We start from the raw sequence: 19,874 nt of genomic DNA, 5'->3' as shown, positions 1-19,874 counted from the left end.
GCAGTAGGTAGAGCACGGTTTGAACACTGCCTCTCAGCCTATAAGCACACTGCAGTAGGTAGAGCACAGTTTGAACACTGCCTCTCAGCCTAGAAGCACACTGCAGTAGGTAGAGCACGGTTTGAACACTGCCTCTCAGCCTATAAGCACACTGCAGTAGGTAGAGCACGGTTTGAACACTGCCTCTCAGCCTATAAGCACACTGCAGTAGGTAGAGCACGGTTTGAACACTGCCTCTCAGCCTATAAGCACACTGCAGTAGATAGAGCACGGTTTGAACACTGCCTCTCAGCCTATAAGCACATTGCAGTAGGTAGAGCACGGTTTGAACACTGCCTCTCAGCCTATAAGCACACTGCGTTGGGTAACGCACAGTTTGAACACTGCCTCTCAGCCTATAAGCACACTGCGTTGGGTAACGCACAGTTTGAACACTGCCTCTCAGCCTATAAGAACACTGCAGTAGGTAGAGCACGGTTTGAACACTGCCTCTCAGCCTATAAGCACACTGCAGTAGATTCATCAAGCGATATAAAAACCTGCCTAAACCCACTGAAACACACACCTGGAACACAGAACCTGCACGTCGGCAGAACCGTGTAAAAAAAATAAAAAATAAAATAAAAAAAATAATAAAAACCACATTCCCGGCGCCATCCATTTCAATTCCCTCTATGAAAACGCCTCTGGCCCATCGGTCAGCATGACGGGTGCTTCTCCCTCATCGATCAGCCATATTTTCCGGTAAGGGACGGACAATTCTGGACACTTACTGGAGTAAATCCACGTGAACACGGGGAGAACATGCAAACCCCACACAGCGAGGATCTGCCCAGGATTTGAACCCAAAGCCTTCTTGCGAGGCAACTGTGCCATTTGATGCAGGGAAATGTAAAAATACTAAATGTAAAAATAATAATTATAGCAACCAATTAATGCTGCCTTAATTGATACAAATTACCCATTCAACTGTGTGCATTCAGCTGCATTAAAACACAGAATATAAGCAACATTGCCATTTAACCAACACAAACAGATTTTGCTTTATACGGCCGACATTGTGTGCAAACCTACAGCCCTAATTCAGCAAAAAACGAAACTCCTTTTCAAAGCAAGATCTGAGGCAGGAATAAAAAGCAGCACACACGGCCCTCCATGGAGGTGGAGAACACAGGCCTACAGGAGTAAGGTCCTGCTGACCCATCACGCTGGGACTCCACAGAAAGGCAGAGGACCAGGCCGTTTAAACGAGGACTCCGCAGAAACACATTTTAAGAGTTTCCAGACCAAGGCTGCCCACGGGCCTGACGGATGGCTCATTCTCCCAGGGAAGGCACAGTGCCGCAGCAAACCGGGGCCAAGTGGTGTTTAGGTCAGCCTCGCAACGAGACCGTCACGGACCAAGGCCGTTTCACCCGCCAAAGCATGAGAAATGCAAACCGCACAGCCATCCCTGACAATACCAGAACGGAACACCCATACATAAATAAATAAATAAATAAATAAAACAGCTTCCTAAAAACCCAGTCCTGCCTCTAAAGTAGGCCAGAGCGCTCGCGTACCCCTGCTTTGCGATTCCCGTTCTCACCTTCCTGAGGAGAAAATGAAATCACCGGGCACTGCCCCACTTCCAGCCCGGGCTGCGAGGCGCTAATATTTTATTAGATAAACAGTTTGAAAACGCTTGGCGCCCGGCGAGCCGCTGACTCTCCAGCCTGGTGAATTATTCCAGCCCCTGCTGCTGCCGCCATCTCCGTGCGGCTTCTCGCCCGGAGCAAACGCCAGGAAAACACAGACAAACCATAATTAAAACATGATTAAAGATAGTTTTTTTCACTGCCTAATGTAATATGTAGCTCTGCCCCTTTCCTGTGGAAAACCCTTTGAAGCGTGTCGGCGCTCCGGATCCCGTTCCGCAACGACCCGCTCCGAGAACTCCCGCCGCTGTCAGGAGGAAACCGGAACTACGCAACGTCCCAACTTCCCAACCGCCGTCAGACGCTCCCGGAAAAACCTGACTCACAACTCGCTGCCAAACAGTCCCCTCACACAGCTGGCAAACATCCACCCCAAATACAGGTCACAAAAATACATCTTCATTCACCAATATTCAGAACTGAATTTGAAGCTTATAAGCTGAAAGATTTAGATAAAGTAGCACGTTTCTTTTGAAATGCTCAAAGATGACTAAATTTTTGCCAGCAGACGTATTTACAATTACAGTTGACATCTTTACATTATTTAAGCCCATGCAGCATCCTGTCCTGATGTTGTGCATGCGATTCCTCCAGCCAAGGCCCTCATTACTCCCATTCATAACCGACACACGCGGCAGACTGAAGGGGACTCAGCCTGAGGTAACTAGGGCCGCATGATACATTCTACATTCACCGTCATCGAGATATGAACATGGGGGATGAACGCATCGCAAAAGACTGCACAAACTGAGATGAATAGTACTTAAATTGATGCTCTGTAAAAAGTGATTGGCTGTTCATGTGCAATTTGTTCAATAAAAGCATGCTGGAAATAATGTATTCAGTGGGCATACGGTATTCATCGTCTGGGTTCTATGTTAGTGGTGTACCTAAAGCAGAAAGACACATGAGAACTGCTCACACTTGAATATTATGATTATTAAATATTGAACGTATACGTCTCATATTTCCCTCAGAACGCGGCAGCCCCAGCGGTAACCATGGAGATAATTAATTTTCAGGAACGGCAAAGCCGCCTTTTAGCCGTCGAGCTCCGTACCTACAAGGAGCACATAACACATCCCACAGCATCGAAACGCACTGGAAACGACATCGCCATGCCAACCACGCCAGCGTTTTAATACATCAGAAAGGCTGAGTGTGCCTGGCATTGGATCAGGGAACATCAGCGTTTGGAGAGGGGACAAACCATCTCCGCTGATCAGGGCAGACCAGCTTTCTTCAGTAGTTGATATTAGTTTGAAAGCAATGTTAAAAAGGCCATTTTCAAATCAAAAATCAAAAAAAACACACAACTAGCTTTGGGCATTTCCCCCTTCAGACACGATTCTCAGTCATGTAGCTGATAAAAAAAAATGAAATCCCCATTTTCCTAATTTTATTCTGTACTCCATGCTGTTCTTCAAAAAACGCTTCTCTAAAACTCTGCTCTGAACAAGACAGATTTCCAGTTCAAGGACTCCCAACACACAACAGAGCTTCTCTTCACAGCGAAACCTCAGGGCTCCATTACGGCTCCACTCTTTCCTAAAGACCGCACGGGGAAGAGCAGCGCACGGCACAAAAAAAGCCCTCGGGAGTGACCTCTGCAGCTGTGGAACAGCTCAGCCGACACACAACAGCACCCCCTGCAGGCCACCGAGGGCAACACAGCCATTTTCAGCCCTCTGCCGAACAGAGGCTTTTGAGGCCTTTTAACAAACATTTGTTTGTTTTGTTTATTATTTGTTAACGGCCCCGATGTGTTACAACCCCATCAACCGGCCCGATCAACACCAGCACGAGTGTGACCGCAAATTCAGAAGAGATTCACTCGATGTTAAGCCTGCTCACTTCGATGCAAATCGCCCCAGATAGAGATGATGGGAGTATAATTATAGTTCGCAAAATAACCTTGAGCAAAATGGCTTTTATTCCAACAGCTACCCGTTTAATTACAGAAGCGTCAGGTGAATTAAGGCACTGTTTGTAACGTCCTCTCTGACTTTAATATCACAGCCCATCCACCACACTAAAGCAGAGGCAATAAAGGAACCACCACAGGTGGTGAAATGAAATGATGAATACGCCAAACGCTTGCACATAATTACACACCCCGAGCGACTGTTTTTATTACACAACTCTCCGGAACACACAAACCCATCAGTGAAGAGGCAAAACGCACACAAACCCCATCAGTGAAGAGGTAAAACGCACACAAACCCCATCAGTGAAGAGGTAAAACGCACACAAACCCCATCAGTGAAGAGGTAAAACGCACACAAACCCCATCAGTGAAGAGGTAAAACGCACACAAACCCCATCAGTGAAGAGGCAAAACGCACACAAACCCCATCAGTGAAGAGGCAAAACGCACACAAACCCCATCAGTGAAGAGGCAAAACGCACACAAACCCCATCAGTGAAGAGGCAAAACGCACACAAACCCCATCAGTGAAGAGGCAAAACGCACACAAACCCCATCAGTGAAGAGGCAAAACGCACACAAACCCCATCAGTGAAGAGGTAAAACGCACACAAACCCCATCAGTGAAGAGGCAAAACGCACACAAACCCCATCAGTGAAGAGGCAAAACACACACTATGCCATCAGGAAGCAGGAATTTAGTACGTTTAGTATCCAGAAGGGTTTGAAACCAAAAACAAAACCCATTTTGGGAGATCAGGTCTGGCGTTTGCTCTACTGCTTCTGTGACTCAGAGTCTTTGTGACAGCCTTCTGTAAAAGCACTATACAATCAAAACCGATAATAAATAATAAAATGGATAAGTGTCAGCTAAATAACACAAAGTGACTAACAGTTGATTAGACTAAGCAGGAGATCCTCCCCTGGAGCAATGCAGGGTTAAGGGTCCAACAGCTGTGCAGATCTTATTGTGGCTACACGGGGGCCTGAACCACCAACCTTCCGGGTCCCAGGCATGTACCTTAGCTACAAAAAGCATACTTCCAGTGGGTAGGGCAGGGGGAGACTGCAGCACAAAGCGACTAGTTTCCAGTTCCAGTTATGGTGCTCTGACATCATCTACAGTATGACACACTCCAGATCAGGGGCGGCCAACCCTGGTCCTGCAGAGCCACAGGAGATGGATTTTTACCCTAAAATCAGCAACCCATTCAGATGCAAGAACCAGGTAAGGGGAGTTAATTGATCAATTAAAGCAGTTAATTAGTTAAGTGCTGAGTAACAAGGCTCTCCAGGACCAGGGTTGGCCAACTCTGCCCTAGATTATGGTATGAACACATTTCATATAGACCACATAAACTACCATTAGTCCAAACAGATACATGATAAATCGGCATCAGCTAAAAATGATACGTTTGCATTCCTAAACAGAATGAGTACGGCCCCTCCATTTTCCCTCAAGAGCGTTTTTATTTGAGTTCCCATAAGTCAGCAGTCAGTGACATCACCCTGCCCCCTGAGGAACCGCAAAGGAAGGGGAGAGGAGTTCCCTCCAGTGTTAACCACAGAAGATAAAAAATAAAAAAAAATAAAAAAATAAAAAAAAAGCTTTAGCAGCATTTTCATCCACTGACATTGCAGCCTGGGACCAAAATAGTCACCGGTAAAATGTGTCCAAGATTTCCAGCAGTCAGCCGATTCGCGGGGCACTTTACTGAGCCGCAGCGAGGGAGCCGCGCTGTCACCGGTGTGCACAAGCCTGACGTACCGCTGTGACGCACGGAACGCACAGGACGGCGAACGGAAGCCTAAAACGCACAGCACAAACAAGACAAGAGCGCTCCAGAGACCTACAGACTGCTCTTTTCAACGGGGGGGAAATGTTGAGACAACAAATACAAACCACAACACAAAAATAAAAAAGTACTACACAATGACATTTAAAATGCCGCACGTTTGTTACAACAAAGCTCCCGGCAAAACAAACGTATAGGAGTGCCAGCCCGGCCCGAGCCCACTGCGCTGTCATTAGGGTTACATCACACGGCCTGCGAGCCCCTCGGTGCTGCACTCCGGGGTAATAAATCTTGCAGGAATACGGCTCTGATGCTCTTCAAAGTGCTGGGAGCCCCAGACGGTTCCACGGGCGCCGTTCCTCAAAACCCCGTGTCAAGCGAGGTGAGCCGCGCTCAGCCCTGAAGCGGCCATTTTCAGGAAAAGTTTAGAAAGAAAAAAAAAAACATGTTCCTGCCCTCTCAACACAGAGAGCCACACGGCTCGCTGATGGCTGCGCTCCTCCAGAACACGAACACACACACACACACACACACACAACTCCAGTCCAATCACTCATTATTCTCCCCTTTTCCTTTTCTAGCGCCTGACCCGGAAATCGATCGAGATCCGCCGCCTTTAAGCACAGCCCAACCGGTAAAGGAATACGGAGCCAGAAGTTAAGAACTCCAGAACCGTCCTTTCTTCGGAGGAAACACCAGCACAACCCTTGGCGGAAGGATAACGTATAAACGATCGACCTGCGGACGCACCTCTCCCCATCTGCCACGTCTGTAACTGACGTTCGAAGGAGAACGGATATATAATTTGCCAAACGCACACGCGACCTCCCCGTCAGTACTACTTCATCTTTTCCCAGCCTCTCCCGATGGGTGAAGCTCTGGGCGAGAGAAGAGGGAACGTGCACGTGCCAATCCCGAGCTCATCAACCCTTCACAGAAAAGCTGGAGTATCCGTCCTCTTCCATTTCTCTACACATTTCTCAGGACACACAAAGCGAATACTGCCGCTCCTGTCCTCAGAGTAATCTACACCGTTCTCCCTCCCGTAATGCATCCACGCCTGCGTCGGTTTCTCATCGCGGCGGGGAGCCGGCGGAAACCGCTCACAGGTGTGCCCGGCAGAGACGCATCGCATCCTGTAACCTGCGCTCTGCAGTTCCAGGCTCCACGGCGGACGTCTCGGCGCTAATCAGCCGCTGGTGGGAAAGTCACACCCCTGCCCGGCTGTGTGAACGGGAGCGTTTACCCGTACGGGGGTCACCTCGGCCGGCGGCGTACCCCGCGATCGGGCAGTGTGACGGCCGCACCAGCGCACGGCTTTACGCTCGCCGTGCGGTTCCTCAGTCGGGGCAAAAACCCGTTACATCTGCGACACGGCCTGACACCCAGTTACGATGCTCTGCTGACATCTAAAGAACTGTCGACACGGCCTGACACATTATTACATTATTGGCATTTGGCAGACGCTCTTATCCAGAGCGACGTACAGTTGATTAGACTAAGCAGGAGACAATCTCCCCCTGGAGCAATGCAGGGTTAAGGGCCTTGCTCAAGGGCCCAACGGCTGTGCGGATCTTATTGTGGCTACACCGGGGATCAAACCACCGACACCGACACCCAGTTACGATGCTCTGCTGACGTCTAAAGAACCGTCACACACCTAGTAACCGCGCATACGCGGCTGCAAAGGCAATGAGCGGCTAAAGACTGTCAAAACAAAACTGACCGAGTAACCGTTTCTAGGTAGGTAGGTAGGTAGGTAGATGGCAGTAGGTAAACGATGTGGCAGCCATCAAAAGGGCTCTGTGTATTTCGGGTATTGTGTGGGTTTGTAGGAACAGTACGTGGAGGTATGCGTGCGTTGCATGGACTCTGCACATGGAGAGGCACGTTCAGCAACGCTCTGAAGTCAGGCAGGACATTGCCCGATCCTTCAACAAAGGGTTGAACTCACCACCATGATTAGCCTTAGACTGTAATGGCACTTATGTATAGATTGTATAGATATTGTTACTTGTATAGATATGTATGCTCTGGATAAGAGCGTCTGCTAAATGCCATTAATGTAAAAAACAAAAAAATGTAACCGTTAGAGATGCATTTCAGACCATTCGGACAGGTGAGGAGGTACACTACACTATTAAACACTTTGCACAGTAGGTTTGCTCAATGTTCTAAATTCTAAGTCAGTGTTCTGGAACTCCACTGCTTTCAGTCACCAGTAGAATGTTCAGTGAAGAACATTCTAAATCACATATTTGTGAACTTACTCCTGAACGAGTTAAAACGTCCCCGAGGACTACATGCGCCTATGGCAAGGAAGTTTCCATTGTCAGGAGTTTAAAAGCGCAGCAGATTCGGAACAAATCTTTCAGCGCTTACGACAGTGATGACGGAGTATTTTTATACACGGACAAAAACAGGGAGATCATGTGCGATACCCATGCAGCCAGTACGGCCACATCTAAACCCGACACAGACATTACTGACACGGCTGCCTCTCTATTGTAGTGGTGGAAACATGCAGGGCCCAAACTGATCTGACAATCGCGCCAAAGTCGCCTCTAAATATATACCCCACAGAATATCACCACTTAAAACACAACCTCTGTCCACTGCGGTCATCCGAATTGCTGCCAATCTGGTTCTACACGTCAGAGGGATTACAGCGATGAACATTCTCTGAAACGACACCGCTCACGTCAAGCTAGGGGAAGGCTTCTCCCCCCCCCCGCTTTATTAAAGTAGGGCGGGTCGATCAAACAAGCCACAATTCACAAGTCACATTTAAAAACTCTTTAAGAGCAGACCCACAACTTTTCCCACAGCACCAGATGAATTACACAACTGACCTTTCAAAAGTGGATTTTTATTTCTCCTCCTTCCCCCCTCCCTCACAGAATAAGTTGTAGCAGTAGCCGTCAAAAGTTTTGTCCTCCTGAGGACCTGGCTCATATGCTACACTGATGTGACCGTCTAGCTTAACTTAAGTTAAGTCACTAGTGGTAACTGAAAGCGATGGCATTCAAGAACACTGACTTTTTGGGGTGGGGAAACATTCCTAAAAACTAAAGGGCCCTGTCGCTGATGTGGAGAGTCTGAGGACCATCACGACAGTATTTTATTTATTCAGTTTTCCACTGTTTCATGAATGGAAAGCAGAGCTCCTTCAGGTAACTGAGACAGAGGGCATCGAGTCCACTGCCTGCTATCAAAACCTGACAGTGGTGAAAAACTCGAAATGACAGGTACAAATAACAGGAGGGAAAGATTTCCTGGATCCCATAAAGGGCGGAGCCAAAAGAGGTTGTCAATCAATGACTTAAGCCAATCACGTCATGGCGCGCCCCCACACAGCAGAATGAGGAGGTACATAAAGCACAGCTGCTCGGTCTGTACTGGGTCTCAGCACCGCTAAATACGAGCGAGTTTCAGAACCACATCGCATCACAGAACAGCCATGCCTGGCCAACAGCGCGGCCTCCCTGCTACACTGCTACACAGCGTGCTCCCAGAAGAATACAGTGAAGATGCGCAGCTAGTGCTGGAGACCGTGCTGCCACACCCAGTCTCAGACCTTCCACATGGAGACAGCTTTGGGGCGGCGAGACCGGTTTAATCATTTGCCTGGGCATTCAGAGTACGAGGGAAAATGTGGAGGAACACAAAGTAGGTTTAATAAAGTGTACTCATTTAAAAACTGGAGTAGAATATGCATTAAAGAAAGCATTTATGGCAATAAAAAGAGCTTAATGAAGATGGTACAAGCAGGTGATGGTACAAGAATGAAATTATAGGTACAGTTTGAGCTGTAACTTCAAAGTCACAATCCAATAACAAACACAAAATGGCCTCCACCTTCAATGAACTGATTCGAATAGTATCACAATGCAATGCCACTTCAACCGCCAAAAATGGCAGTGACCAGGAGGGGGCGATGTTGAGCGTGCCAAACGCTGCCCGCAAGGCAGTTACATCTTAATCGTCTTTTGGACCTGCCGGTGTAATAATCGGCATTGTTTATAGAATATCACACCAGAACTCAGATCGGTGACCATGCAATGCATTTCTGTCCAAACAAAGTGGCTAATTGAAGGTGAAAAAGAAAATAATACTTTCCAGAGCATTAGTATTATTATTTTTTTAAAGCTTCCCTTTTAAAAAAAATGATAATAGTGGCCGATCACGTCATGCCATGTAAAACCTGTCTCCCCATCCTGCCTTGGCCTCCCGGGAACACGCAGCGAGATGGTATTAATGATGCGTGCGGACAGGGGCACGTGTTGGAGCAGCTCTCTGTCAGCGAGATTCAGCCTGGAGGGAGGGGGCAGGCAGGGGGGCTTTTCACCCCGCAGCGTGGAGTCCCTGACCACTGCCGACGAGCCGTGACTCCACCCGGCACCGCCACAGGGCTCAAGCGGCAAAGCACGCCGCCATCGTGTGTGTGTGTGGTGTGGTGGTGTGGTGGTGGTGCGTGTGTGAAGCCAGCGTAGCGCCACACCTTTCCCACGCCAGCCAGCATCAAACCCCTCAAATCCCCGCTGTCAGGAACGTGGCCCTTCCCCATTTCTCCTCATTACATCAGGGAACGCCCTGAACATCTCATCTCAAGGCTGTTCTCTCTCATCTCCCTCTTCCTCGAGATGCAAACAGCCACAGTGGATGGTCTGAATGCACATGGCCTTGACACGCTCGAGGTATTCAGGGTCTGACAATCTACTCTCAAAAAGGGATGCGCCAATATCAAACGCAATTCTGTTAGTAAATTTGACACAAAAATGTAACTGTGTACTGTAGCAACTTAGACAAATATACCATCTGTGCGTTACAAAGAGAGACATTTTAAAACCAACTGCCGAAAGTGACACAAAATTACATTGTGTAGATTAACGCATCCGTTTTGACAGTGTACAGGCCTCCATTCTACCAGTAATGGCAAAGACTACTTTATTAGGATCAGTGCCCTTTGGTTCTTTGGCAGCTTCTGTTAATATCCCCCCCCACCCTCCCATATCAAGATGCGCGTCCATATCAAGATGCTCAGTGCACACGCAACCCTTCAAAGAAAATAAGCCCAAGGAACTGTGCCAGTTCTAGCCCAATCACGAACGGAGCATCAATGAATGCAAAAATTAATACGCAGAAATACTAAATGAGAGATTAGATCTGCCTACACATACTTAAGGTCATCTCCGAAGCTCGCACGTTAGCGAGACCGAAAATGAATCGGATCGTCGAAACACAAATCGGCAGATCCGTAATCAATTACTAAGATCAGCATTCAGATGCCTGTTAATTAAAAAAACAAAAAAAAGCAAGCAAGCTCATGCCTCCATCAATATTCATGAGGCAGGAGCAGAAAATAATTCACTGATAACCATTTTCCAACGGTGAAAAGTGAGCGAACACAGCTCTTGGCAGCGGGGGGAGAACACGAACACACACACACACACACACACACACACACACACACACACACACACACACACACACACACACACACACACACACACACACACACACACACAGTTCCACAGTTCCACAGTGCTTTGAGAGAACCGTTCTCAATCATTTTAATATTCAACCTTGAGAGCCACTGAAAATGAAAATCAAATTAATTCACATTGCTAACGCATTAACCGCTAACACGACTGGCTAGTTATTAAGGCTGTTCTGTTACCCACTTTACCGCAACTACTGCTGCATTAGGGAGCTGGTAATTAGCCCAAATCGGAAATATTACTCCAATGGTACCGAGTACTAAAAATACATTTGACTCCGTTTATTCCAACGTAGATTTGAGAATACCTTAATTTCATCCCTTGAGTTGCAATACCTGTGCACTTCTAGCATGGAAAAGTTCCATACAGAACGCAACAGACGTTGGGAAATTAAAATCCACGATGCAACAAATATTTAACGTTCCCGCACAGGGAGACCTTACCGTGCGAGTCACCGGCGGTGTCCCACCCAAACTAGCAGTGAAATTTCACTTTTAAGTCCAAAAAAAAAATGGAGTCCATTGGACAACAGCCAGGAGTGCAAGTGAAAGTCGCAGGCACAGCCGACGTGGGAACAAGCGTCTAATTTCGGGGTGCTGAAGCTGAGCAGGTCCGGGCCTGCAGAAGCAGAACCCCTCCCCCCGAGGGGCCCGGGGAGGCGTTATTCAGGGGCGTGAGTTTGTGCGCTTTGGGGAGCGGGGGAGAGGGGGGGGCTGGGGAGAGGGGGAGCTCTCCGCCACGCACAGATGGCGGAGCGTGGCGGTACGGGAGCAGACCGCGGCCCCGCCGGGGGAGATCAGCCGAGCCGCTCAAACCGTGAGCGGTGGGGAGCCGGCTCCGTGGCGAGGCTCAGCGGCCAGCCAATCAGCACCACCGCCCAGAGCATATTGTCACGGCAAAACAAACCCCTCGCCCATCTCCCACTGCCTAAAACAGTCCTACAGCGCAAGAGACAAACAGACAGGCCTGACTCGCAGAGGGGAGAGGAAAAAAAAAAAACCAAGGGCTATGCATCCTACTCCTGATTGTGGTTGATTGGTTTTGATGTTATACTGGCCATTAACCCTTAATTACATTACACATTAACTGCATAAGGTGCCAGATCACAAACGTGACCACAACATTCTTCGCTGAACATTCTAAGGCCGGAGCCACAATCACGACTGGTGACTGGAAGCATCCACTGAACTAGTTCCAGAACACCGACAAAGGGGTTAAGAGACAATGCAATTCTATTTCCGAATTTCATATTGTGGTACGCGGTGTAATGTTCTGTTCACTTACAGAGCGGCAACCGCTCTCCCAAGCAGCACAAGCAGACTCCGTGAGAACACAGAGTCCTATAGGGGTCTGTAAACAGGAGCACAAGGCAACAGGATCAGCTCTGACGACGCAGCAGGGCGGGGATACCCAATCTTCCTCAGAAAGGGTTGGTGTGGGCGCAGGCCTTTCTGCCAAACAAGCAGTTACACCGCTGATTCCACTAATCAACCACTAGAGTCTTTGCTAAGGACCTTGATTAGCAAAATTAGGTTTATAACTGCTTGGTTGGAACAAAGGCCTGCACCCACACCAGCCCTTTCTGGGTAAGATTGAGTATCCCTGCAGCAGGGAATGGACAGGTTCACCCAGCCCGCGTTGCTCTGGTTACCACTACATTAGCGCCCCCTAGCTATTCACCGCATAACTACACGTTAAAAGGCTGTCAGCAGTGGCAGAGCCCTCGGATTGGGCTACCGCGGGAGGCAGGGCCGGGACCAACGCAAGAGGTTATGAGCTCAAGGAACGACGCACATGTTCCCCACGCACTGGTGGAAGCAGCTTAGCATTTACAAGAGCATAGGGCCACTGACACTTGCAGAAAGGGCTCGCTGTACAATAACCCAATTAAAGATTATGGAGAATCAAACCGCACAACTAGGCTTATTGACGCATTTGGAAATGGTGCACGTTCTACACTCTGCCCAGTGCTGACTCACCTGCATCTTAGAAATTGGCTGCTTATATGTGCCAATATCAGCAGGCACTTCAGAATTCAAATCCTAAAACTGGACTGAGGAATGGATTTTCCACCAGGGAGGACGGGGGATTTAGTTCCCCAAATTAAAAACACTTTTGAGATTGCACAAACACAAATGGAAAGGAGCATTGGAAACCATTTCTCCTCACAAAATGAAACTGGTTTAAGATGGAATTTAATTTATACACAGCCATTCAATTTTCTACAAGGAAACTAGTATAACATGGACCAAATTGCAGGGCATTTACAACACACCCAAGCAGGTGGTTGCCAACATGCATTGTGTGAGTTTGGGGGAAGGGGGGCAACTTTCTCTGTGCTAATGCAATTAGTGGCCATTTCATAAATGTACATAACACTCTACTTTGACTACCACAGAAATAAATAGTTGGCCAAACGCATGACATTAAACATCTATGCATTGGACCAGAAGGTGGCAGCTACATGTTCAACGCCTAGTGTTTAATATTCACTGGGTGTATAACTTTGCACGCATTTGCTTTGAACAGTGCTCCCTTAATTAAACGCATATTATATGTGGGAAAGGAGCCAAGTGAAACAGGATTAAAAACTGTGAAAAGGAGAATTTAAAATAAATTAAAAAAAATCAAAGGAAAGTGACCTTTGTGAGACTAAAATGCATATAATTCTAGCGTAATACAAGCAAATACAAGGTCTCCAAGTTGGTAACTCACAAACATGGTTCTAAATTTGAAAGAGCTAAAAAAATAAAATAAAATTTAAAAAAAAGTCCACAACTACTACTGCAGACCTTTATTCCAGGATAACCTTTGGGATTCCATATGGAACATGTATTAGACACATATCAGGGATGCATATTCGCAGCATTCAGCTTGAAATATGATGCAGTGCATGTTCATTTAGAAAGCAAATATATTTCAGGTTTTTGTGCAAACACCATACAAGGAAATATTGTAAACCTTTGTAAGGCTGCACAGAAGTAGGCAGCTCCAGTAGCAAAGGATTCTTTAGAGCAATGCTGCCCAATCCTGTTCCTGGAGATCTACCATCCTGTAGGTTCTCACTCCAACCTGAACAGAGCATACCTCATTCAGCAACTAGAGGCATCATTAAGCTGCTAATCAGTAGAATCAAGTGTCCCAAATTAGGGTAAAAGTGAACCGACAGGACAGTGGATCTCCAGAAACAGGGTTGGGCAGCCCTGTTTTAGTCCGCCCTCATTTCACGCCGAGTACGGTGAACCTCCAGGATCCTGCAAGAACTTATTTTGCGATAGGAATAAAAATCTACCAATAACTAAGAGATCCCGCTCTAAAAATAAAATTGCTTAAGATTGCTTCTCACTGCTAAATAAACCGCATGGGGAAACCATTTTGCAATGACTGATTTGAAACGAAAAAAAAAAAAGTCTAAGTCCCCCCAGTTACCATAACAGGCACTAGGTCAAATTTCACCACAACACACACACACCACCACACACTTACACCACCACACACACACACACACACCACCACACACACACACACACCTTTTCCTACAGGAAAGCTGATCTCCCCGGGCATAGCGGGGTGGGTGAGCCGGGCTTTGGCAGAGCCGTTTGCCAGACGAGCTGAAGATCGGCTCCTCCATGAAGACCCAGCGCAGGCTGTGGGTGTGAGACGCTCAGCGAGAGCGGGCTGTGAACCGCAGAGAGCTGACCACACAGGACTGCCACAACCTCCATATGGAGGGGCGGGGGACGGGACGGGACAGCCCCAGCCCCAGCCCCAGCCCCAGCCCCAGCCCCAACCCCAACCCAAATCTTCTGACAGCATCTCCTGTGCATTGTGTGTCGTGTCCATGTTATTTTTTCCCCAGAGTGTCTGGGTTTGACGGAGACCACCAATCATCACTCCGGATTAAAAAAATTTGACTTTGAAAAACATGTACATTTTTTTCCAACAATGCTGAACCGATAAAGTCCAGAAAAAACCTCATGGCTAAATAAAATAAAATAGTTGGTATGGTATGCAATGCTACGCAGAGCTGAAGACTTAAACTCGACATCGGATGTGAGGGATAGGTTTTAAAGCAGTAAATCCTAGTCTGACTTGCGTACGAGATCAAGCCAATCTTTCTGAGCAGGTAGGAGTGGTGCACCGCTTGCCTGCTTCCGCAGATGGCAGGGAAATTTATTTAGCCACCTGGCTTCACTCAAATAAAATACATTTCTTTAAATAAAAGCTAAGGATATTCGCAAGCTCTGATCTACTGGAGTACTGCACTGTTCCAGATGGGCATGTAGAATCACAATCTAAGGCTTTCCATTTCCCTTTAAATCAACACAAAAAGTAAACCTGATTCAGCCTGGGCGGTTAGTGGAGCAATACGGCTAAATGTCAGGTTGGAACAGGCAGGCCAACACCACGGTCCTGGGAGAGGGATGTCCAGTCACCCTCTCACAGGAAAAAAAAAAAACAACGTGTACACCGAGACAAAATGTTAAATATTCTTAATTAGAAAACAAAGCACTATTGCGCCAAGTCCACTGCATGGTCCCTCTCACAGTACAACCACCGCTGCAGGAAACAAGGTCCCAGTCAAAATGCATCACCATCAATACACTGCATAGAATTATTTAAAAGTTATGTTGATGAAAATTAATAAAACACACACACACACACACACACACACACAGCCTACTGTGTTAAGAGCCCAAGGTCAACAGCTCTGATTTTCTGCACACAAAAAATAATAATCCACAAAAAAAAAATGTTTTTCCAATTGATTGTTACTATAAGCCACGGTGAAATGTTGAATGACAAAGCGTGTTATTCTGAAGTCATGGTCAAAGCTCAGGGCAGCTTTGCGTGTTACATTTGTCACCGATAGTTGATTTTTTGTTCAACATGCAGTTCTACAGAATGAAGACGCTAATCCGTAACGTGTTCCGCTGATGGCCAAAGCAGGCAGAATTTTTTTGCCACCTTCTTCAGGTGCAAAAAAATTCCTGCATTACAGCATGTCCCAAAACCACGGTATGACAAGAGACATTAAGAGTAAAGCCGTTTCCCAGTTTATATACGGTCCAATATCATTCGTTCGTCCATCCATTTGGCCACCACCTTAAACACCCAGAAACCACCGACACATTCCCAAAACGCTAGCCAACAGGTTTTGTGATCATCACCGATGCAATACAACATTTTTATTTCAGCAAGTTAGGTTTTGGTGATGTTAAACCAGGCCAGCCCTCCAAATTGGGCTAGCTAGCTGGCTCTTAATACACGCAAAATAAATTTGAAGCTGCTGGAAACTATTTAAATGGAAATCTATCGAAGTTCACTTCCTGTTCTTGAACGCGGTTTAGTCTCTTTAAAACCACCCAAAAGCTAATCATTGGCTACAACCTAACTGGTTTACTAATAGTTTGGCTAACCAGGTAGTTCAATCAACACGTCTCGCCAATAATATCAGATGGCACTGCATAAAAACTTTTGTTGAAGAAAGAGCTGTGTATTGAAACTTTTTGTATGGGGTTACGTGTGCTGTAGCGATAGCCATTCAATTTTACTTGCATTTACCAAACTGACCAGATATTCTCGTCACATTTAGAGAACACTACGTAACGTTGTGTTACCCAGAGTTAACGTTAACAACCAAATTAACGTGGTATGTTAAGTTAATGTTCAAGCTGGCAATCAAACTCCAGCTGGCTAGCTAGCTAGCCAACTGCCCTGCGACGACGACCAATCCAACACGAATGAGGGCGTTAGCTAGGCTAGTTTAGATAATGGCTTGCATATCCGCAGCAAGATTTGGTCAGCAATGAAATGTATATTTGACTTCGTTAAGTTACCTGGTAACTTTTTCCAAAATGTGTTCTCTAGAAGGCAGGCCCCGTATTTCAAACATGTACACGATAACAATGTACAATTAACTGGCCAATTAACCAGCCGAATCGAGACCAAACGCCGGAATTTGAGGCAGTGTACATTTCAAACTACCTGGCTAACTACACAAAAAGGCAAAATTACATGGTGTTTAGGAACATTTGCAGTTAATGAACTGCAGGACACCGAAAATACGCTTTCCCCCCCCTTAAATAGCCAATATTATTAGCCATGGCTAGTCCATACAGAGAGGCTGTTAAACTTAACTAACGTTAAGACACTGAAAGACAAGGAACTGAAAACTTGTTCCCAATTAGTAGGACAGTTAGGCTAGCTTTCCACCATTTTTAATCAATACCAAACCTGTTTTGTAAAGTACACAAATTATACTTTCCATACCTTGGTTGGTAAATACAGCTCACAACGCTCTTTAAATAATTGTAGACCCATAAAACAAACGCCTTCAGTCGTCGTCCAGGTCTAGCAGGATACTGAGTGGCTGAGGGGAAGCGAGGGGCGATGGCGGGAAATCTAGCCAAGCAAACTGGCAACCTAATCAGCCAATCACAGAGGTCGCTCCCGGACCTCTTAATTGAAAATATGTTGCGCCCTATAAACTAATGGGTAGCCTGCTATTTGGGGTATGGCAGAATACATCAGTATTCTGATTTGTTTCAGGTGCACTGAGATTTTGTACCTTTTGGAAAACATGTCAAGTAGACGATTTGTTAAAACCCAGTAAATAAGTAATATGCTAGTCTCATTTGATTTAATATGATTTTTGTAGCAATTTGAGAATGACACAGTAACTGAGGATATTGCTAACGCCAACCCTCTTCACCACAACTTTGATATCGGAATATGGTAGCCTATATGTGAGTGCCGATTGAATACAGGTGTAGTCTATTTCAGCAAATTAACTGGCATGCAGCTTACTGTTAACGGGTTTCGTGGTCCGAGTTTTGCAGAGGGATCATACTCGTTCTGTTGTATGAAGACACGCAAATAAGCACGAACACACAAGCACCATGGTGCAGAACATGTACGTTGCTAGCTGCGTAATGTGCTATTCATTTGTAACATCCAAATGTATATAGAAATAGATAAGGTCGTTGTGTCCCTTAAAAAAAACTCAGCCTAGTAAACGTGCAATATACATTTATTTTAGTGGCTTGACTACATTTGCGTCCAGTAGCCAATTGTGAACAGTAGGCGATCTCAGAAGGCGAAAAGTGAAGGAGACGCGATTAATAGGCTCGACTCGATTTCCGCCAGTGTGCAGACTAGCCTATTGCTTCCACCCACAACGGAGCAGGTGTAGCCCATTTCACGGACATTGCAGTTTCCATAGACTACGTGGATACGTGTTGAGATATGAGAACTCGTTGCAGGTACCGAACACTGGCTGTGATTGACACTACACCGCATGGGTCATCCGTTTTGCTTAACAAAATATAGGCTACTTTTTCCATATTTTTGAGGCATCATTAAGTTGCGAATCTAGTGCTTTGGCGAAAGTTAAAGCTTCCTTTCAATAATACATTTCCTTACAATAGGCTACCGTGTAGGTTATATGCTGCAAAGAATAATCGTAAACATTCAATGGAAACCATTGCCAGCATTCGCATATGAATGAGAAATCAACTATTTAACATTGCTAATTCATGTCCGGCGTAAATGAAACAGAATCCTCTTTAACTGCGTTCCTATAGCCGTCTTCCGTGTGCATGGTGATGTAGCTACACGCTCGCATACTGACACGCACACACGGGGCTAGACAGCTAGCAACGGTCTTACACGCGACTGTAGTCATTGAACAAACTGAAGATGTACAGGTTTTTTATTTTATTTTATATAAATCGTGGCCGCACAACGGATACAACGAAGAAGCATTGTGAATGACTGGCAGCCCCACATTAGTATGATTCTAAAGAATTCTGCAAAATACAAAACCAACACGAACATGAAATAGTGTCACTGCTGGAAAACAATCCACATAATAACGGTAGGCTATCATCCTTGTGTCAGGGAAGAAATATCAGCAATACTGCAACCAATAGGCAATCGATAGCGGTCCTAGTCCACTAAACTGTCAGCATCACCAAATATGTTTTATATTTCTTTTAAAAAAAAAACTTAAAATGTCTTACCGTTTCTATAAATGAAAGTTACGGATGTCCTTAGTATTAGCCAAATAGTATCTCTGAAAAAAGATGCGAAACAATAAAGCACTAAGCACGAATTTACAGGATGGAATTCCGCCTTTGCTTAAAACTTGCGAACACAAAATAAATAAACAAGACTGATGAAATGAAATATTTATTCAAATGAAACAAAGTACACAAATGGGATTCCCTTTTCGGCTAATGAATTACGTAAATAAAATGAAAAAAAGAACCGAAGAAATAAAAGAAGGAATCAAATAATTAAAAAAGAGCCGGCTTCTGCCTTCTCTCTTTACAGGTTCGCCACAAAAATGAGCGGCATCACTAAGTGAGAACCGAGCAACGAAGGAGGTTGTCTTTAAATGGAAGGTAGTTCTGCCGGTGGATATATAGAGCCGTATCACTGCAGCGCCATACCTCTCCGCTGTGACTGAGCCGCTGCCATTGAACCCTTACACATGGATACACACGCACGCGGAAGTATATGTTCGGTATAGCCGACGAGATGTTTCATCCAATTGGCTGTGTAATGCCATCTTGAGTCGCTCCTTCCAGCCAACTCGAAGGGCTACTGCTCGGCCTTCCCGTCAATCAGCGTGATCTTGGGCGTCCCACAGAAAGCAAGTTGAATTATCAAACAAAGCCCATAAACGCGAGAGAGGAATGAAGGTGTGTGAGGCGAGCAACACTGAAATATTCACTATTATCCTGCCTTTCTCTTCCCTGTAAAACAGGATAACGGATTAAACGTTTTATTTTACGCGTATTTTCAGCAACCTACAAGGAAACGCCAGGACGTAACCCCAGCGTAATTGCAATGATAAGAAAATTGTCTTAAACCTTTATTTTCTCACCGTTTGTCGTCCTAATTTTCTCAAGTCACGTGGAGTAGATTGTCTGTCAGTTCGCCAAAA

General features: G+C 46.0%; 1 protein-coding gene across 3 annotated transcripts in view; it reads right to left on the bottom strand.

Moving 5' to 3' along the window:
• Window positions 1-19,282, bottom strand: part of LOC133134935 (ELAV-like protein 2) — a 53,524-nt gene extending 34,242 nt beyond the window's left edge. Inside the window, exon 1 of one of the 3 annotated variants that reach the window (XM_061251552.1) lies at window positions 18,946-19,282. Coding sequence is in view for 1 of the 3 variants with exons in the window: in XM_061251553.1 (XP_061107537.1) it covers window positions 17,195-17,245 (51 nt within the window). In the remaining 2 variants the exon portion in view is untranslated. Of the gene's footprint in view, window positions 1-17,194; window positions 17,313-18,945 lie in introns of those variants that run through there. The other 2 variants (XM_061251553.1, XM_061251551.1) reach the window with 2 other exon arrangements.
• Window positions 19,283-19,874: the final 592 nt, after the last annotated feature.

Source organism: Conger conger, chromosome 8 (genome assembly GCF_963514075.1).
Source record: "Conger conger chromosome 8, fConCon1.1, whole genome shotgun sequence".
Classification (NCBI taxonomy): Eukaryota; Metazoa; Chordata; class Actinopteri; order Anguilliformes; family Congridae; genus Conger; species Conger conger.
Note: the sequence above shows the minus strand (reverse complement) of the source record. Positions and strands in the feature narration are given on the sequence as shown.